General features: G+C 38.2%; 2 protein-coding genes across 2 annotated transcripts in view; one reads left to right on the top strand and one right to left on the bottom strand.

Annotated features, from left to right (window-relative positions):
* Positions 1 to 566, top strand: part of SNX14 (sorting nexin 14) — a 45,949-nt gene extending 45,383 nt beyond the window's left edge. Inside the window, exon 27 of the mRNA XM_070764544.1 lies at positions 177 to 566. Coding sequence (XP_070620645.1) covers positions 177 to 181 — 5 coding nt within the window. The 3' untranslated portion in view covers positions 182 to 566. The remainder of the gene's footprint in view (positions 1 to 176) is intronic.
* The window catches only part of NT5E (5'-nucleotidase ecto), a 42,364-nt gene continuing 21,252 nt past the window's right edge, over positions 364 to 21,475 (bottom strand). The window contains exons 4-9 of the mRNA XM_070733156.1: positions 14,601 to 14,798; positions 11,683 to 11,837; positions 10,951 to 11,059; positions 6,840 to 6,989; positions 3,148 to 3,348; positions 364 to 1,089 (exon numbers count right to left, since the gene is read on the bottom strand). Of these exons, the coding sequence (XP_070589257.1) occupies positions 929 to 1,089; positions 3,148 to 3,348; positions 6,840 to 6,989; positions 10,951 to 11,059; positions 11,683 to 11,837; positions 14,601 to 14,798 (974 nt within the window). The 3' untranslated portion in view covers positions 364 to 928. The remainder of the gene's footprint in view (positions 1,090 to 3,147; positions 3,349 to 6,839; positions 6,990 to 10,950; positions 11,060 to 11,682; positions 11,838 to 14,600; positions 14,799 to 21,475) is intronic.

Below are 21,475 nucleotides of genomic sequence, written 5' to 3'. Positions count from 1 at the left end.
AGTAGTGACTGTTGCAGCACTTAATGACAATTGTTTCCTTTTGAAACAATGTAAAATAATAATTTCCAAAGCAATTGAGTACCAAGGTAGCCCTGCATTATGATTACTTATATTTGGTGGTCTTTTCATGGCTGACATAATTTTCTGTCCTCTCCCTGCCCCATTATTTTTCACAGGTTGAAAAGAATGGATCCTTTATCTTATCAAGATCACATATACATCAAGATATTGAATTAACTCCGTTTCATAGATGACTGCTGTGTGCTAATTTAATGACTAGGTTATTTGTTTAGTCTTGTATATTTGTTTGTACATATAATTAACCTTTATTTCAGACAACAAAAACTTTTACTCAAAAAAAGATTGATTAAAGCCTATTGTTTATTGAATCTCAGGAAACTCCCATTATTTGTTCTTCTGAATAATTTCAACTGCAGAAAAGTGCAGAACATGACTTTGAAATATTATTCAGACTTCATTCATGATGACTTTTGCATTTAACTGAAGATCATGTACAGAACCAAAAATGAAAGAATGCTCTTTTTATTAAACAGATTTTACAGAAATTGTTGCATAACACCATTTACTATCAGTGGCCACTTTTCATGAGTAACTTGGCTGGAAATTTCCATCCATGCTTTGTGTTGTTATTCAGATGCAAATGGAAATCTGTGATTTATATTTCTGCCATTTGTAAAAGTTCCCCAGATGATAATCATTTGCTTTTGGGACCATTTAAATTGCTTTTTTTAAAAAAATCAAAAATCTACATATATATACACACATTATATGCATAAATCATATACAAATTGTATGTAGTAAACATCAAAGGATTGCACCCACTCCAAGGGTAATTAAAAATTTACATGTTGGCTTCCAAGAGTACATGAACTAAATGTTGATCAAAGAGTCCAAAAAAAGTTTGAAATTAAAAAATGAAATATAAAAGTGAAATGCATAATCCCCAGGTCAAAAAAAGATGTGTTTGGAATAAAGTCCCAGCCGAAAACATCACGCGACCTTCCACTGCTGGAAAAACCTTTCCCATTCTATTGATGTAGTCACCGACAACGGAAATATCAAGATTACCTGTTTAAAACAAATTATTTAAATAGAAACATAGAAACATAGAAGACTGACGGCAGAAAAAGACCTCATGGTCCATCTAGTCTGCTCTCATACTATTTTATCTTACAATGGATATATGTTTATCCCAGACATGTTTAAATTCAGTTACTGTGGATTTACCAACCACGTCTGCTGGAAGTTTGTTCCAAGGATCTACTACTCTTTCAGTAAAATAATATTTTCTCACATTGCTTTTGATCTTTCCCCCAACTAACTTCAGATTGTGTTCCCTTGTTCTTGTGTTCACTTTCCTATTAAAAACACTTAATAACTTAATTATTCCAAGTTAGCCAATTATGAACTGCCTATAAATGATCTGTGTTAAATAGATTTTAAACAATGAAATGTGTTCTGGACACAGCGACTGTTAAATTCCTTGTCTTAGTAGAAAACAATAATCTTACATTTCCTTGCCTTCTACTATGATAGAAACTAAATCCTAAAATCCTTATTACCTCATTCTTAAACCAAGTAAAGGTCACGCAGTCTAAAGGGAGTAATTTTATTTTTGAAAAGTAATCACATTTGTACTTTGCCCAGGGAATCAGCAGCCAAGTATACCCGGTGGTTCTCTTCCCACACAACCTTCATTTTATATCGCCCAGTTTTTAGAAGATTAGATTGGCAATAGTGACTGATTCACTCAATGTTCTGCTTGAAATTAATGGCTGAGTAAGCATTTGAACCAGGCACTCCCTGATGTTAGTCAAACATTTTAGGGCTTTTAACTTTAGTACTTGGAAAAAAAACCCACCTGCACAGGATCCATTTACTGCTATTTGAAATGGAAAACACTTTATCAAATTTATATAGAAGCCCATCTCATTCAAGTCAACTCTGCTAGTGTTGTGTTTTCATGACTGAGCAGAATTACTGATTGCTAGTGTGCATTTTCTTGAATGGCTGCTTCTGTCCTTGCTGTTGGTTTTATACATATTAAGATTTCTCTGTCTTACTATACTTAGATTTTATAAACTGCATACGCAGCGTCTCGAGCCTTTAGAGAGGTTTCTTGCTGATGGTGTGTGCTAAGGAAGCAGCACCAACCATTCTACCAGATATAAAAGAGCAGTGAAAATCTTTTCTTTAGAAAGAAACTTGAGATCATCTACACTCCCAACTGCATTTTAAATACACCAGTAGATTTTTCTATCTAGTTTATAAATATACCTGTGTTAATACCTTGAAAACCTGTGTTAATACCTTTAACACAAATGCTACTTTATTATTCTATTTGGAAGTAAAAGAGATGAAAATGATAGCTATAGCACTTTAAACTTACGGTACATAGTTCTTCAGAGTGCTTTACAACTCTCTCTAAGCGGTTTACAGAGTCAAGATATTGCTCCCAACAATGTGGGTCCGCATTTTATTGAACTTGGAAGGGTAGAAGACTGAGTCAACCTTGAGCCATCAGGATCGAACTACTGGCAATGGGCAGAGTTAGCCTGCAATACTATACGACACTCTGCTACCTCAGCTCTTGAATGAAGATCAAGTTTGGTATATTTATCTCAAATCTTGCTTTATAGGAAATTGGTGAAGTCACTTTCACTTCTACTTTCCCCCAGTTGCATAATGGCCCAAATCAAACTGAATATATTTTGTTGCAGAAAAAAGGAGCCGAGGTGGTGCAGTGGGTAGAGTGCTGTACTGCAGGCCACTAAATCTGACTGTTAGATCTGCAGGTCAGCGGTTCAAATCTCATCACTGGCTCAAGGTTGACTCAGCTTTCCATCCTTCCGAGGTGGGTAAAATGATGACACTTATTGTGGGGGCAGTATGCTGGCTCTGTTAAAAAGTGCTATTGCTAATATGTTGTAAGCCACCCTGAGTCTAAGGAGAAGGGCGGCATTAAAAAAATGAATAAATAAATAGATGGAAATTGTGGAGTGTTAGCAATAGTGTCCTTAGTTACGTCGTACAGATTCATTTCAGGGATATGAATTCCAGTACTTTCATAATTAGTCATTCTAATTACATTGCCATCGGCTAATCACCAGAAAGGCTAAGACTTACCACTGCTGTGGTTACTTGAGTCTCCTTTTAGCATGTAATATCCATCACCGCCAGCAGCAAGGAAAGAAGGTAAAAGCACTTTGTAGGTCTCTTCTGTCTCAACTGGTACATAAGTTGGTACTCTGCACTTTGTGCAAAGAACTTTTAAGCTGATCACCCTGCTCCCTGGCTTTTGGGAGAGATCATACACCACTTTTATGCCTATTAAGAAACACAAGTCACAAGTGTTTTAGATATCCTCTAGTGCAAATCTCTTATTTGTATCTCTAAACATGTTAATAAATATTTTGCTATTCATTGCTTTCAGGCGGGAAGACAAATAGTACAACTGAGATTCATGGATGCTTACAAAACACTCCTACTAGCAAAAAGGCAGAAATTATTCTTAATTCATTCTATGGTAGCACTTTGTTTCCATTACAAATTGGTATGGAACAGGGCTGTCAAATTCGTGGTTCATGGGCTGGATCCCTGATTTGCTGGTCACGCCCTTACCAGGTTTAGCAAAAGGGCAAAAAAGTCCCGATATGTCACGTGATGCCGCTGTGATACCACGAGTTTGACACCCCTGGTATAGAAGATGAAGGGAATGGTACTGGTTACAGGAAATTCCCCTCTAACAATCTTCTCTTCCTCCAGCAAGAACCTCTATTGAAAATTGGATTATTCTGAATACAACTTCATGTCCATCCTCCTTTCCCCCATCCCCTATTCTTTTAAACCATGCCAGGAGTGCCTACAATCCAGTATGTGTGTACATTTCTGTTGTGGTTAGCTCTGGCCCAGCTCCTGCCCCAAGGACTGTGGATGTGGGGGAGACATCCACATGCTGCAGGCCTGTTTTGCTCCCGGTGGAATCTGCTGATGAAGGCTCCTCTGACCAAGAAAACATGAGTGACAGGGGGGAGGAGAGTGTGACAGACAGCTGAGAGATTATTATCAAAGAAAATGAGGCCACCTGTGGTTGGGTAGGGCTGTGGTAATTAGTGAGACTGCTATAAATAGCAGCCTGTGGGTTTGGCCATTGTGGAGGATTATCTGATCTTTGTGTTTTGTGACTGCTTTATTGACTTGGACATTTTGTGTGCTGATTTTCCCCCGCTTTGAAACTAAACCAGGGCAAAGTGTGTTTCACTTTGTGAAAAAAGAAGGACTGAATTGCCTCACAGCTGCAAGCTAAGTATCACAGAACTGATAAGGGACTTGTACCAATTACCAGTTTGTTTGGAGACAAGTGCTCTTTGCTATCCCAAAAAGAGGGCTTGGTTTAAGTGAATTTTCATTATAAAGAACATTGTTTTGAATTTTCAAACGTGTATGTGTGTCTGAAATTGTATCTGTGCATTTTTGGGAGGATTCTACCAGAGAGCTCGACAGAACAATTTCTAGCTTTACTTCTTATGGAAATTGGTGCAGAGAAATAAAATGAATTATTTTTTGCAGGATTACAAAATGGAAACGTGCCTACCAAAATAGGAAAATAACCGTCATGTTTTTTTGCTGTAATGTTTATTTTTGACAATTTTTTAAAACTAGGAGTGACTAATTCCCCTTTATAAGAATTTACCACAAATCAATACAATTGCATTTTTTGCACGAATCGCTATTGTTAAGTAGACCTTCCTTAAGTAAATAAAGGCATGAATGAATACCATATTTTTCAGAGTATAAGATGCACCCTTTTCTCTCCTAAAAGAAGCTGAAAATTTGGGTGTGTCTTTTATTCTGCATGTAGCTTTTTTGAAACTTTTTTCCCCTAGCCCTAACCAGGTACTAACGATCTTCCCAGCTTGCAGGATTTTTTCATTGCTACTCTGAAGAAGTTTTTTTCCAGCTCTAAGTCTTTGCAGACTTGTTTTCATTTTGCCACTCCCTCTGAAGATTTTTTTCAGCCCTAACCAGGTGATAAAATAATGTGTTGAAGTTGACCAGACTAAGGATGCTAGCCAGATGAATATCTGGTAGGTAGATCTTCCCATTTTTCTCCCCCAAAACTTATACTCCGAAAAATACGGTAAGTGTTTTATGATCTGCTCACTTCCAATTCAAAAACTAATGCTAAGAACTGACCTGCCATTCACAACCATCTTTCTCTTCATAAATACTGAAACATTTTGTTTACGATGTGGCTGCAGCAACACCATTTATAGAAACACAGAAACATAGAAGACTGACTGCAGAAAAGGACCTCATGATCCATCTAGTTTGCCCTTATACTATTATTTGTATTTTATCTTAGGATGGATGGATGTTTATCCCAGGCATGTTTAAATTCAGTTCTTGTGGATTGCTGGAAGTTTGTTCCAAGGATCTACTACTCTTTCAGTAAAATAATATTTTCTCATGTTGCTTCCGATCTTTCCCCCAACTAACTTCAGATTGTGTCCCCTTGTTCTTGTGTTCACTTTCCTATTAAAAACACTTCCCTCCTGAACCTTATTTAACCCTTTGACATATTTAAATGTTTCGATCATGTCCCCCCTTTTCCTTCTGTCCTCCAGACTATACAGATTGAGTTCATTAAGTCTTTCCTGATACGTTTTATGCTTAAGACCTTCCACCATTGTTGTCTTTGGACCCGTTCAATATTATCAATATCTTTTTGTAGGTGAGGTCTCCAGAACTGAACACAGTATTCCAAATGTGGTCTCACCAGCGCTCTATCTATTTATTATAGCACAGTGTAGCTCCGGGGAAATAAATTAGGGCAGGAGTTTACAGAAGACCACAACTATATGGCTTGGATTGATTCTCATCTCTACTACCAAGGCTAGATAAATGTCTATGCTGAATTATACCTGACCTGCCCTGGGATCTGGGCTTCAGATTATTCTGAGGCACATCCCGATGAAACCATCCCCCTCCCACAAATTGAGATGTTTGTCATTGTTTATTTGAAGCTTGGGTGGCTTCCCCCACAGTCTCCCTCAGAGTTTGGCAAGAACCTAGGGAAAGATGAGTAATGGGGCCTCCAGTAGGTTGTGCTTGTTTACATCTAAGACTATTCAAGCTGGAAATCTGAGACAGATTCTTATTTCCTGTTACCTGGCTCCTTTGTGACACATACACCTCTGGAGCAATGCCCATGCTGGAGATTAAATCATTCTCCCGGGGTGGGGCAGGAGGGTTTTGAGCAGGAAAATATGAACTGTTAATGCTCGACGAAAAATATTTTAGCAGTTTGTGCTGGCAAACGGATGAAAATAGCTAACCTGAGACATAGTTCCCTCTAAGCTGAGCAGTGAGCAATCGCTCACTTAAAAATCATCATCAACTCAGAGTTTTCCAATCCTGCCCAGAAGCCGAGAGGGAAAGAGTGAGAGGGAAGGAGAGAGAGAGGAAGAGAGGAAGAGAGAGAAACGGATAGAAAAAAGAGAGGAAGGAAAAGAGAAAGAAAAAGAATGGGAGTAAGGAAGAGAGAAAGAAAATCAAAATCTAGTTTGAAACTAGCTCAACTATTTAAGTGGCATTTTGATATTGATAGAGTTGCCCTATTATGAGCTCACTGTTATAGACACACAGTACAGTATTTTATTTTGAAATTCTCTGAGGCAAAACAGGGTGGGTTTTTTATTTGTTTGTTTGTTTGTTTGTTTGTTTATTATTTCTGTGCCGCCCAGTCCCAAAGGGACTGCCGCTCAGACACTATACTTTTCCGCCCACCCCAAAAAAAAATTAGAGGGAACACTGACCTGAGACTTGTAGGAATTCACCCGTTTTCTGCCCGTGTCGGTGAACACTATGCTCAAATGCTTGTCTTAGAGCTGAACCTTTGATCTCCAGCAAGTCGAAAGTTCCTCCAAATGGCAATACTCCTAGCAGTTCCTCCAAAGTAATACTACCTGATTAGAAGACAACACTGTTATACAGTGGTAAGTTATATTATGCACAATTCTGTTCCTTTTTAAGGCATCACAATATTGGTTAAATAGAAGAGAGCCGAAGTTCAAGTCCTCCAGACGTTGTGAATTGCTCCAACACTGGAAGCTTGTAAGATGTTGGATCACCAATTGTCTGTATCAGTGTAGGGTCTCCTGCCCAAGCAGGGGGTTGGATTAGAACAGAGGTAGGCAAAGTTGGCTCTACTATGACATGTGGACTTCAACTCCCAAGATTCCTGCGCTGGCATGATTGGTTCAGGAATTCTGGGAGATGAAGTCCACAAGTCATGACCCCTATGACAATCATTAAGTGTTGTACAACATGATTCTTGACAAATGTATATTTTATTTTATGTACGCTGAGAGCATATGCACCAAGACAAATTCCTTGTGTGTCCAATCACACTTGGCCAATAAAAATTCTATTCTATTCTATTCCAAGAGCCAACTTTGCTTACCCCTGGTGTAGAGAGAGAAGTCAGTATGCTAAATTAATGTTCATTGCTTTTATTTTAAAACCATTCTTGACATTTGCTTCGTTGCAGTGACCCATGATGGCAAACCTATGGCACGCGTGCCACAAGTAACATGCAGAGCCATATGGGAGGGCACGCAACTTTTCTATGTTTCAGCTCCAGCGCACGCCAGCCGATTTTTGGTCTTGGGAAAGGCCGTTTCATCTTCCGGATGCTTCAGGGAAGCCCCAGAGGCAAAAAAAAATAAAATCCCCCAACGGACAAACCAGAAGTTCAGAAAAATGCACTTACGGTTTGCCCATTTGGGCCTTTTTTTCACCTACCAGCGGTGGTGGGTTCAGAGAGCTGCACTGTTACGAACCCACTGATTTTCGGCAAATTTTTTCCTGGCACCTCCATGGGAAGAAGCCCTCAGCTGTGCTTCAGATGAAGACTAAAGGTCAGCATTAAGACGAGGGAGTGGGGGGTGGGAGAGCTTTTTCTGACATGGAGATGCCGGGAAAAGATTGCCGAAATCAGTGGGTTCATACCAGTGCGGCTCTTTGGACCATATCAATATGAACCCACCATTGATTCCCCCAGGCTGCTCTGTTTTATGCATGGTTTGTTTGGGATGTATGACTGTTTTATATTAAGGGGTTTAAATTATTTTTAACTATTGGATTTGTACTGTGTTTTGTTGTTGTGAGCCGCTCCGAGTCTCTCCGGAGAGGGGCGGCATACAAATTTAAATAATAATAATAATAATAATAATAATAATAATAATAATAATAGTAATAATAATAGTAGTAATAATAATAGTAGCAGTAATAATAATAGTAATAATAATAATAATATTAATAATAATAATAGTAGTAATAATAATAGTAGTAATAGTAATAATAATAGTAATAGTAACAACAGTAGTAATAGTAATAATAATAGTAGTAGTAATAATAATAATAGTAATAATAATAATAGTAGTAGTAGTAGTAATAATAATAATAGTAATAGTAATAATAATAATAATAATAGTAATAACAGTAGTAATAGTAATAGTAATAATAATAGTAGTAGTAATAATAGTAGTAGTAATAATAATAGTAATAGTAATAATAATAGTAATAATAGTAATAGTAATAATAGTAATAGTAATAATAACAATAATGGTAATAATAATAATAATAATTATTATTATTATTATTATTATTATTATTATTATTATTATTATTATTACTGCTGGTAGGTGAAAAAAATGCCTGAATGGGCAAACCAGTGCAGCTCTTTGGACCATATCGGTATGAACCCACCACTTCCTACTAGGCTTCAGAAAGGCCTGTGCGCAAGTGTGAGGGGTAGCGCAGGAGAGTGCGCATGTGTGTGTGGGGAGAGAAGGGATGTGGACACATGCATACATGCTAGCACACCCACACCCCTTTTGGCATGCGAACCAAAAAAGATTCGCCATCACTGACCTAGTCCTTATCTTTAGTGGTGTTTCAGGTGATTCTGAAGACAAGAGGATCTTTCTCTTGTCTCCCAAGGTGATTAGATCCCCGTTAACAGTTGGATAAAATTTAAGATTTAGTTATTATGATTGGAAATTCTGGTTTCTTTCTTTTCTTTTTTTAAAGGGCGATTACAATAAAAGTAATGGTAAGAAATATGTATGAAATTGATATTAAGGATATGTCGAGGAGATTGAAGCACAACGGCCTAAATTATTATGATTATTATTTATTAGATTTGTATGCCGCCCCTCTCCGAAGATGATCAGATGTAATTTAGAAAAGAAGCAGCTAAAAGAAACTGTATTAGTTAACAGTTTTTTTAAATGCATATAAGAAATTTGAATAATTATTTTTTATCCAGATGTCAAAAGTACAGGAGGTAGCACTGGACGGATTATGAATACCCAATTCAAAAATTTTATTACTGCATTGTATTTTAAGATTGATGGTATATTATCTTGCATATGTGATTGGTGTGGGGAAAAAATAAAAAAGCTTATTTCCTGGAAGAAGAAAAAAGAGCAAGGCCCAAGGATTAGAAAAACCATCATGCAAGAGCAGTGGTGGACTATGAGCCGGAGCGCTAAATTGCGCTGGCTGCTGCGGTTCTTGCGGGACCAGTGCGATTTTGCTGCTGCACCTGTGAAAGTAGCAAAATCGTGCCACAGGTGAAACATGGGTGCAATTTTGCTACCTCCACAGGTGCAGCAGCAAAATTGCGCTGGTCCCGCAAGAACATATGAGCTGCGGTGGCGAGCACAATTTAGTGTTCCGGCTCATAGCCCATCGCTGTGCAAGGGGTATCTCAGCCCTCAGAAGTAAAAGGGACGTGAGGAACATCTCAGGAGGGATCTTCCCTAGTTTACCGGGGAGTAAAAGGACAGTAGGGAAGAATGTTTTCATGGTTGAATGATTCGGTTAGTGTAACATTACAACAAAGATATTACAATTGTGCTTCTTATCAAGGTGACCGCAAAGAACTAAACTATCTTCCACTCCACTTTGCATCTTATATTTGCATCTAGTTTGCATCTAGTTTGCAGGGTTAAATAGGGTTCAGGAGGGAAGTGTTTTTAACAGGAAAGTGAACACAAGAACAAGGGGGCACAATCTGAAGTTAGTTGGGGGAAAGATCAAAGGCAACATGAGAAAATATTATTTTACTGAAAGAGTAGTAGATCCTTGGAACAAACTTCCAGCAGACGTGGTTGGTAAATCCACAGTAACCGAATTTAAACATGCCTGGGATAAACATATATCCATTGTAAGATAAAATACAGGAAATAGTAAAAGGGCAGACTAGATGGGCCATGAGGTCTTTTTCTGCCGTCAGTCTTCTATGTTTCTATGTTTCTATCTTAGGTTAAAAGTGGCAGGGCATCATTCATCTATATCAGGGGTCCCCAAACTTAGCAACTTTAAGACTTGTGGACTTCAACTCCCAGAATTCTCAAGCCAGCATAGATGGCTGGAGAATTCTGAGAGTTGAAGTCCACAAGTCTTAAAGTTGCCATGTTTTGAAGACCTCTGATCTATATGAAGTGTAGGAATGTTGATTTTATTTCTGTGGTTTCTACCCAGGCCATCTGAAGGTCTCCAGTGCACTGCAGTATAAAAAATGAAATTACATTTAAAGAATAAGTAAAACACAATAAAAAAGATAATAATGTGCAGTTTAAAAGTATCAAAAAATCTGTAAGCAATGTTTTTCCATGTGCATAAGAAATGATTAGATGGTTTTCCAAGACAAAAACTAGTAATGGACAAGATATTTACAGCAAAATAATAGAAACATAAATAAGATGTTCTGTAAAGGCCGATCTGATACGTTTTTAAATATTAAGGGATGAAGGAGCTTTTTTCTCTGTAAAGGAAGTTGCAAAAAAGGTATTTTTGCTAATTTTCATTATCAGGCAATAATCGCGGTAGCTTTGGACGGCATGAAATTACACATACCATTTTTGGATTTTTCATCAATAGGTCCCCGTATTCCTCCACCATTTATGATGCACATGGAAACATGATTCCACTCACTATCATCTGGATGTCTCAGGTTATTGTAAACCTAAAAACATTCACAAAGAAGAAAAAAAGTGAATTAAACCTTTTCACCTGGCTTTAAAGACATTGTTACACTCCCTTCCCTTTATCTCTATCCATCCTTCTACCTTCTTATACCCTTCTTATACCCTCTCTCTCTCCTTTCCTGCTTTCCTCCACTCCCTCTTCTCTTCCTTCACTACTTCCTCTTTCTCCTTCTTTCCCTTTCTCTTAGTGCTTTTTATCTTAACTCATCTCCCATTGAACAAACTGACATCATATTCTCTTATCTTTTAAAGACTATCCAAATCTTTTCCATGGTCATTATTTTTATATTTTTATATCATTTCTATACATATGTTTTATAGTTACTTCTGTCAGGAACTGGGCACCAAGAGTGATAAGATTTTGGATTCAAACTTTATTAAGGATTACTAAGGTTATTTGCACACATTCCAGCTTTAGCTGTGCATAAATAAAACTTCAGGATTAATTCTACACTTTAATAGTCTTTCCGAGACTATGGAAGCTCCCTGATTTCAATATTAAGGGTGTGTACCTCCCACAGCAAGCAATGTACCTTTAACTCTATTTGAGGTCATCAAGTACAGAACCAATTATTTGCATTCTAATTTGTTAGTTCCTTACCACAGCGTCACAAATTAAATTTCCTAAGTTGCACTCCTGAAAGCGGCAGGCGTGATCCGTACCGTTTAGGTAAACAATTGTTTTCCCTATTTCTTGCGAGGAATAATTATTTAGCTGAATTCTCATTTTGTCGACTTCTGCCTTCACAGCTGGATCTAAAACAAAAGGTGTGATTATAACAGTAATCAAGTTGAGACCAGGAAAAGGGGGGGGGGTTGCAATGCCTCACCGAGACTGTACAATTGGCCATCTGTAATTGTTACAAGATTTGTGCTAGGACTCAGTGGTTCTCAACCTTGGGGTCAGGACCCCTTTGGGTGTCGAATGACCATTTTATAGGGGTCGCTTAAGACCATGGGAAAAGACACATTTCCCATGTGTGGTTGTGAATGAATTGGCTGACTGATTTTAATATATATGGGGTTTTAGTAGTCATTTTTAATTAATTAGATTTGTTGTTGTATTGTTTTTGTATCTTGTGAGCCACACCGAGTCTTCGGAGAAGGGCGGCATACAAATCTAATAAATAAAAATAAAAATAAATAAATAAATAAATAAAAATAATAATAAAAATAATAATAATAACAACAACAACAACAATAATAACAACAACAGCAACAACAACAACAACAAACAACCATAACAATAATAAAGCTTCTATCCTGGCACCTTGGAACATATTTTTACAATCTGACCAATCAGGTGTTTACAGTGACGGTGTCCCTCTGACCTTCCTGCCAATCAGTTTAAACTCTGTTGGGAGAATTGGAGCTAGATTTATGGTTGGGGGGTCACTACAACACGAGGAACTGTATTAAGGGCTCGCGGCATTAGAAATGTTGAGAACCACTGTAGGTGATTGACTGCTACAGTATGTGAAAACCCAGCTGGATCAAAGGCGTTGCAGACAAGAATTATTTATTTATTTTATTATTTAGATTTGTATGCCGCCCCTCTCCGCAGACTTATATGAGCATGTCTCTCATTCTCTGAAGCACTTTATTGCTTTCTAAACTACATACAAAATATAGGGGAAATCTTTACTTTTTTTTTTTTTACTACATACCATTACAATAGGATTGGCATTTAACCACCTCAACAAAAATGCAACAGACACGAAAACTCAGAAGTAATCTCAAATTTGGTTTTGAAAGGATTTCACAATTAGATGCCAAGATGTGGACAACTTGGATTTAGCTTTCTTCGAAAGCAATCTCCTTTCTCTTCATGTCAGGTATAAGATTACAGTGTTGCCTCGATTTTCGCGGGTTCAAACTTCGCGAAAAGTCTATACCACGGTTTTTCAAAAATATTAATTAAAAAATACTTCATGGGTTTTTTCCCTATACCACGTTTTTCCCCGCCCAATGACGTCATATGTCATTGCCAAACTTTTGTTTGCCTTTAATAAATATATTTTTTAATAAACTTTAATAAATAAACAGGGTGAGTAATAATCTAAATGGTTGCTAAGGGAATGAGAAATTGCAATTTAGAGGTTTAAAGTGCTAAGGGAAGGCTTGTGATACTGTTCATAGTCAAAAATAGTGTATTTACTTCTGCATCTCTACTTCGCGGAAATTTTACTTTCGCGGGCGGTCTCGGAACGCATCCCCCGCGAAAATCGAGGGAACACTGTATTTTCAAGACTTCAAGTACTTGCAAATAGAGAATAACATTGTTCTTTCATGTTCAAAGAAAAAAATGATTTGGAATGCACATATGTACATACATACATACATACATACATACATACATACATAGTCTTTGTCAGTTCTTAATCCAAATGTTCCTCCCCCCCAAAAAATTGCACAAATAACAAAATCCTGGAATAAGATAGAAACAAGCCTATGGGTGTGGGCCAACCTGTGGGAACATCTACCGTAATGCTTTGAAACTGATCCAGATCTACGATAATAATATATTTCTATGAAAGGGAGTAATAATAAAATTCAGTATGTTTATATTTATATGTACATACTGTAAGTGCAGAATGAGCAATTAAGGTTAAACAAAATGGGAAACCTTTGTTGTTCTTCCAGAAATCCATCGAAAACATGCCGCATATATGCCTGTGGATATTCTCAGTCATCCAGATCATGGCATGTCCCAAAGGTGCTTTTTCAAGAGTCTACTGACTTTTCTTTGAAGACGTTTCACTTCTAACCAAGAAGCTTCTTCAGCGCTGAAGAGGCTTCTTGAATGAGAAGCCAAACATCTTCAAATTAAAATCATAAAATCTAGTTGAAAAAGCACCTTTGGGAAATGACATGTATATGCTACCTTGTAATATACTTCATGTTTTTAAAAAGACTCATAACAACTTGTTGGTATTATGCAACTTGTTGATATTATGTGGTTTTTTAAAAGGCTTCTCCTGGAGAAAATCAAACTATGCAGCTAATGACATAATCATCTATATATAATATAATAGTACAGTGTTCCCTTGATTTTCGCGGGTTCGAACTTCGCGAATAGCCTATACCACGGTTTTTCAAAAAATATTAATTAAAAAATATGCGGTTTTTTCCACCCATCATCACCAAACAAATATTTTTTGCAAATAAATAACAAAAAAATAATTATTGTTAATAAAAATTATGTTTATAAATATCAGGATCACTAAGTGTCTTATTCAATGGTGAGTACCAGTAATAATGGTGAGTAAATGGTTGTTAAGGGAATGGGAAATGGTAATTTAGGGGTTTAAAGTGTTAAGGGATGGCTTGTGATACTGTCCATAGCCAAATATGGTGTATTTACTTCCGCATCTCTACTTCGTGGAAATTCGACTTTCGCGGGCGGTCTCGGAACGCATCCCCCGTGAAACTTGAGGGAACACTGTATTAAGTTTTGAAAGATATTATTTACTCAGTTGATACTTAAAGATGTTTCGCGTCCCTTTCCCAATTCCATACCTTCAGGAATATCTTTATTCAATAAAATGGGATTCCCAGATGCTTTCATTACATTTCCTTTATCATCAAATGAGACATTCAAATAGCCGAGATATTTTCCAAAGGCATATGCCTGAACAACAGGCACTTGACGTCCATCATCAGATAACTCCATAAACGGGTAATTGCCTGCTGCCAATTCATTGGAAGGTGGGCTTCCTAAAAAAAAAAAGGAACCAAGGCAAAACTGTGGATACAGAACACACCAATTGGCAGAGATTTTCTATGAATAAAATGGTGACCTATTTATTTATGACATGGACTTGGTTTTCCGCGATTACAATCATTCTCAAAGAAAACATAGAAAAGTTATATTAGACAAATATACACTAAAAGTGGAATATATTAATATATGAAAAATGAGAAGAAATAGAAAAGATAAACGGTGCTAAATAAGTAATGAACCAAGACTGCTGGAAGATGACCATCCTGAGATTTATTAGAATAAAAGAACACAACAATAGAAGAGAAGAGAAAGAGAAGGGAGCGGAGGAAATAAGAAAAGGAGAGCAGAGGAGGCTAAGGAGGGGAAAAGAGGATAGGAGAGGAGGAGAGGAGGAAGGGATGTAGAGAAGGACAGAAGGCAGGGAAAGGAAGGTAAGAAGGATAAAAGGAGGATGGAGAAGGATTGTGAGAAACAAAAAAAGGGAAATAAGGGTTAAAAAGAAGCCTCGTTGGTTAAAAAAAATATATAACAGTTGTCTTAATGAAATAGAAAATATGTATAGGAGTCTTGTATTATTATTGAGAGAAGGAAATGATATATTTGTGGTTTAAATATGTGAAATAAAAGAAAAGAAATATGTTAAAAGAAATAAATCCCAAAGAGAATATCAATGGTGGACTAATGCTGTAAGTTTCCAAACTTTCCATTTTGGAAAGAACAAAATGTTCACTCATGAATATCTCGCCAAGGACCTCTCCTCAGCTGCCTCCCCAAGGCATCCCTGCTCCCTAAACTCACAATGTAACTGGAGCAAAAAGCAGAGAAAAGGACAGATCATTTATTTCTCAAATGGCTTTTCCTCGCTTCCTTGAATCACGTCAGTATTATTGATTCAGCCAGCTGCTTCACCTGCATTTTTGCCAAGAGAAGGCATTTCACTGGAATTTTGAGGGATCTTTTTTCCCCACGCAGGGTTGCTTATTTATTTATAATATCTGTAGCCCATCCTAGTTAGGAAGGATGCTAGGTGAAATGCACACACACACAAACCTACAACATAGCGTTTGCCCAGGTTCACCTGGTGCACCAATTGCGGCCCTATTTGGACCGGGAGTCACTGCTCATGGTCACTCATGCCCTCATCACCTCGAGGCTCGACTACTGTAACGCTCTCTACATGGGGCTACCTTTGAAAAGTGTTCAGAAACTTCAGATCGTACAGAATGCAGCTGCGAGAGCTATCATGGGCTTTCCCAAATATGCCCATGTTACACCAACACTCCGCAGCCTGCATTGGTTGCCGATCAGTTTCAATTCAAAGTGTTGGTTATGACCTATAAAGCCCTTCATGGCACCGGACCAGAATATGTCTGGGACCACCTTCTGCTGCACGAATCCCAGCGACCAGCTAGGTTTCAGAGTTGGCCTTCTCCGGGTCCCGTCAACTAAACAATGTCATTTGGCGGGACCCAGGGGAAGAGCCTTCTCTGTGGTGGCCCCGACCCTTTGGAACCAACTCCCCCCCAGATATCAGAGTTGCCCCCACCCTCCTTGCCTTTCGTAAGCTCCTTAAAACCCACCTCTGTCGTCAGGCATGGGGGAATTGAGACTTTCCCTTCCCCCTAGGCTTATAAAATTTATGCATGGTATGTCAGTATGTATGATTGGTTTGTTAAATTGGGTTTTTTTATATTAACTGAAATATTAGATTTGTTTACATTGTATTATTATTGCTATTAGCCGCCCCGAGTCTACGGAGAGGGGCGGCATACAAATCTGATTAATAAATAAAATAAATAAAATAAATACCTATTAAAAAACCTAAATAAATTGTTGAAAGCTTAGATGCTCATTTTTTTAAAAAGACATGGTATGACTAGCTGATATAGCTAGTCCTCGATTTACAAACATTCATTTAACAAAGTTTTGACAGCACAGAAAAAAATAATTTACAACCAACCTCCCGACCTAAGTCATCCCCATGGTCATGTGATCAAAACCCCGATGCCTGGCATGTATTTATAATGACTGTAGCATTTGCCATATAAATTGGTCATGCAATTGCCATTTGTGATCTTTCCAACTAGCAAAGTCAATTGGAGAAGCTGGATTTGCTTAATGATGATGGGAGAAGCTGCAGTGATTTGCTTTGCTCCTAAAATTGGTTGTGACTCATATAGCAACCGTCTTGCTTAGCAAGGGAAACTCTGGACCCAGCGGTGGTTGTTAAGTCAAATAGTATTTTTTTTTTAAAAAAATTTTAATTTATTTTATTTTGCCAATCTCATATTAGATAATACATATAAGTATATACACTGCTCAAAAATAAATAAATGGAACACTTAAACAACAGAATAAAATTCCTAGTATTTAATGAGAATATTTCATTCATTCAGATCTAGGATGTGTTTTTTGAGTGTCCCCTTTATTTTTTTGAGCAGTATATATAATTTGAATACATAAAATGAATAAAAATAAAAGAGAACATTAGGACAGGGATAGTAGGCATGTTGGTGCACTTATGTATGCCCCTTACAGACCTCTTAAGGTCAAGTCAACAGTTTAAGGTTAAAATTGGGGGGGTTTGGGGATGAAACCACAGAGTCAGGTAGTATATTCCATACATTGACCACTCTGCTGCTGAAGTTGTATTTTCTGCAATCGAATTTGGAGTGATTCACTTTTAAGTTTGTATCTATTGTGTGCTTGTGTATTGTTGTGGTTGAAGCTGAAGTAGTTATGGGCAGGTAGGACATTGTGGCAGATGATTTTATTAACTACGTTTAGGTCACACCGAAGGCAATGAAGTTCTAAGTGATCTAGACCCAGAATTTCAAATCTGGTGGCATAGGGTATTCTGCTGCGAGCAGAGGAGTGGAGGCAGGTTCTCATGAAATATCTCTGGAGACGTTCAATTGTATTAATGTCCGATAGTGAGTGCAGGTTCAAGACAGATGAGCTGTATTTGAGAATTGGTCTAGCCGCCCTGAGTCTTCAGAGAAGGGCGGCATACAAATCTAATAACTAATAATAATAGTAACAACAACAACAACAACAACAATAATAAACATTTTGTATGCTCTGGTTAGTAGTAATATTACTGGGGAAGAAGTTATGCAAGATTAGCTTTGGCACTTAGATCATTAGATAAGAGTACTCCAAGGTCCTTGACAGATTGAGGATTGTCTACAATGCTATTGTCCACTCAGTTTGTATTTTGTGTTCTGATTCTTTACCACTTATTTATCTGGTAAAGAGGAAGCCCAAGCTGAGGACTGAGAGAAATAGAAAAGATAAGATTGCTTACAGACAACCTTTCAAATCCATCTTCGATCTCTGGTGGAGAACTGAGCTTAGCTCATGTTTCCAGCTGACCGTGAAAGCTGGAAAGCCAAGGAAGAATCGAATGAGATCAAAAGAACCATGTGCTTTAAAGCCCTGTCCCTGAGAACCTTAAAAGCGAGTGTGAATAAATTAGTCCCTCTTCCTGCTGTGTTGGTGTATCCATCTTTGGTCTCCTGGCATTGCAATTCCTCCTTTGCTTCCCAACTCTTTACCTGAAAACACAATTTCTGTTAGTAATCCTAGTGGTGGACTGGAATGAAGACTGAATAATTTAGTTATTAGGAAGAAAAATGGTTTGGGGTGTGCAGCAGGGCTCAAGGAGTTCTTGCCAGTAAATCCTTTAAGCAGGTTCACATCTGCAACAATTTCCAAGAACTAAGTCGGTGATTTAAGAACATACTGGCATGTGTCAGATCTGGGCCCACACATGCTCTTAATCATCTCTTCTCTTTTCCTCTCAAGTCCAGATTAGTGCCTCCGCACCCAAGGCTTTCTCCATCTGTATTTTGAAGCTCTTAAGCTATTTTAAAAAGCTTAAAGGTGACACCAAAATGAGTTCTCCTGAATCATATCACATTTCACTGATTCTGGGATGTGAAAGAGTAGCTGGAACGGAACAGAATTCTTTATTAGGCCAGGTGTGATTGGACACACAAGGAATTTGTCTCAGGTACAAAAACTCTCAGTGTAACTGTATACTGTAGAGTGGTACCTCTACTTACGAACTTAATTCGTCCCGTGACCAGGTTCTTAAGTAGAAAAGTTTGTAAGTAGAAGCAATTTTTCCCATAGGAATCAATGTAAAAGCAAATCATGCGTGCGATTGAGAAAACTATAGGGAGGGTGGAGGCCCTGTTTCTTCCCAGGAGATTCCTAGAGAGGCCCCACAGAGGCTTCTCCTCGCCTTTTCTGTCCCTGTTTCCTCCCAGGAAATTCCTAGAGAGGCCCCATGGAGGCTTCTCCCTCCGGTTACAGTTTCGGAGGCTTGGGTTTGTAAGTGGAAAATGGTTCTTGAGAAGAGGCAAAAAAATCTTGAACATCTGGTTCTTAGCTAGAAAAGTTTGTAAGTAGAGGTGTTTGTAGGTAGAGGTACCACTGTACATGCAAACCCAAGTATATACCCCAAAATGAAAAATCACAGCTGCCAGTACTTTAGCTGCCTTTAACATACCTTACTCAATGATACCATACCTGCATTTAATGGAAACTGTTTTATTGCATTTTCTAAAGATGCTAGGTTATTTTCAGACTGAAGATTAAATCAACAAATATTTCAGCCTGAAATATAATATTTCACCCTGAAATATAAAACGTATCAAGAAAGACTTAATGAACTCAATCTGTATAGTCTGGAGGACAGAAGGAAAAGGGGGGACATGATCGAAACATTTAAATATGTCAAAGGGTTAAATAAGGTTCAGGAGGGAAGTGTTTTTAATAGGAAAGTAAACACAAGAACAAGGGGACACAATCTGAAGTTAGTTGGGGGAAAGATCAAAAGCAACGTGAGAAAATATTATTTCACTGAAAGAGTAGTAGATCCTTGGAACAAACTTCCAGCAGACGTGGTTGGTAAATCCACAGTAACTGAATTTAAACATGCCTGGGATAAACATATATCCATTGTAAGATAAAATACAGGAAATAGTATAAGGGCAGACTAGATGGACCATGAGGTCTTTTTCTGCCGTCAGTCTTCTATGTTTCTATGTTTCTATCCAACCTGAAAGAGTTACCCAAACATTGATGAGTGTCCTGGAAAAACCTCTTACTACATTTTTTTTTTTAAAATCCCTTCGTATTCAGCCAGCCAAACGCTTCTTTTCATGAATGCTTCTTTTTGCCTCTTGGCACAAACATTCCTATTTGCCACCAAAATACACTCTTCAACTGCTCCCAAAGGCATTTATTAACAGCAGCCAAAAAACCTCAAGGCGTAAAAGGTGCTGTTACTTAGCTTTCAAAAAAGAAAATCCAGATTACTGAAATAGGTCCTAGAGCAGTGTTTCCCAACCTTGGCAAGTTGAAGGTATTTGGACTCCAACTCCCAGAATTCCCCAGCCAGCGAATGCTGGCTGGGGAATTCTGGGAGTTGAAGTCCAGATAGCTTCCAGTTGCCAAGATTGGGAAACACTGTCCCAGAGTATACTCAGATGAAGCCGCCTGTGTTAATGGACCTCGGGTTTTGTGTGACAAAACATAAGTAGACATTTTAGTATAGCTGGGTTTTCTAGAAAACACAGCCATTCCAGAGCATATAAACAATGTGTTTCCAATTGGGAGAAGCCAGAGCCAATGGAGAGAGCCAAGTAAAACCACAGGGAAAGAACTATTCCACAGGCCAAATTTGCAAAAGAAGCCGCAGACATTTATATCATGAAGTAAGACATTAGCGGGTTTGTGTTTGTGTGCTATAGCTGCCCATCTTAACAACAACTCCAGAAGGCTTGCAGCCAATAAAATAGCATCAAACAGTATGAAACCAGTAAAAATAAAACTAGAAATAGAACAAATCGCCATCTGTCCATATTTTCATCCCACCCTGACCCTTCCCTGAATTCCACACTTGATGGAACAGCAGGGTCTTAAAATGCATTCTGGGAAGAATAAAGGGAGGGAGGGTCTATCAGACTGCAGAAAGGAGAAGTCGTTCCAAAGGACAGGGGCTGCAATGGAAAGAGCCGAGAACCCACAAGAAGGCGATCTTTAAGGGAAGGGACCTGGAGTGTGCCCACTTTATCCACTCTGGACATTACAAGGGAGCATGTCAAAAAATATCGTACATTTTTTCCCCTTTCCCCTTCCTGAGAAATATCATACTTAAAAGATAATTATGAATCAAGCTGTAGAGAGTTTTGACAGCTTTAAAAATACAGGTTAGTTAATTAAAGTTAGTGTTGTGGTTGGCTCTGGGCCAACTCCTGCTCCGAGGACTGTGGATGTTGGTTTGGGAGAATCCTCAAGTTCTCAGAGACTGGCTTTACTGCCAACAGCTTCGGACAGTAAAGATTCTGTATCAAGGGCAGACTCTGGGAGTGATGCAGAATCAGATGGGGAGGTAGATGCAGGCAGCCCATTAGCTAATGACCCCATTAGTGAATCATCATCAGACTCAGTGGAAGATAGATTAATAGATGCTTGCAGGTGCAGGTTTATGACGAGAAGGGAACAACTGCACAAGTATTATAGACGTTAAGGGAGAACACCTATGGCTGGGGCAATTAGGCTAATGGAGCTGCTGATAAATTGCCAGCGTCGCTGAGAGCGTGCGTGGGAGATTATCCGTTTGGAGAAGGACGAGTGTTGTTTGATTTGGACTGTTCCA

The sequence above is a fragment of the Erythrolamprus reginae genome, chromosome 1 (assembly GCF_031021105.1).
Source record: "Erythrolamprus reginae isolate rEryReg1 chromosome 1, rEryReg1.hap1, whole genome shotgun sequence".
Classification (NCBI taxonomy): Eukaryota; Metazoa; Chordata; class Lepidosauria; order Squamata; family Dipsadidae; genus Erythrolamprus; species Erythrolamprus reginae.
Note: the sequence above shows the minus strand (reverse complement) of the source record. Positions and strands in the feature narration are given on the sequence as shown.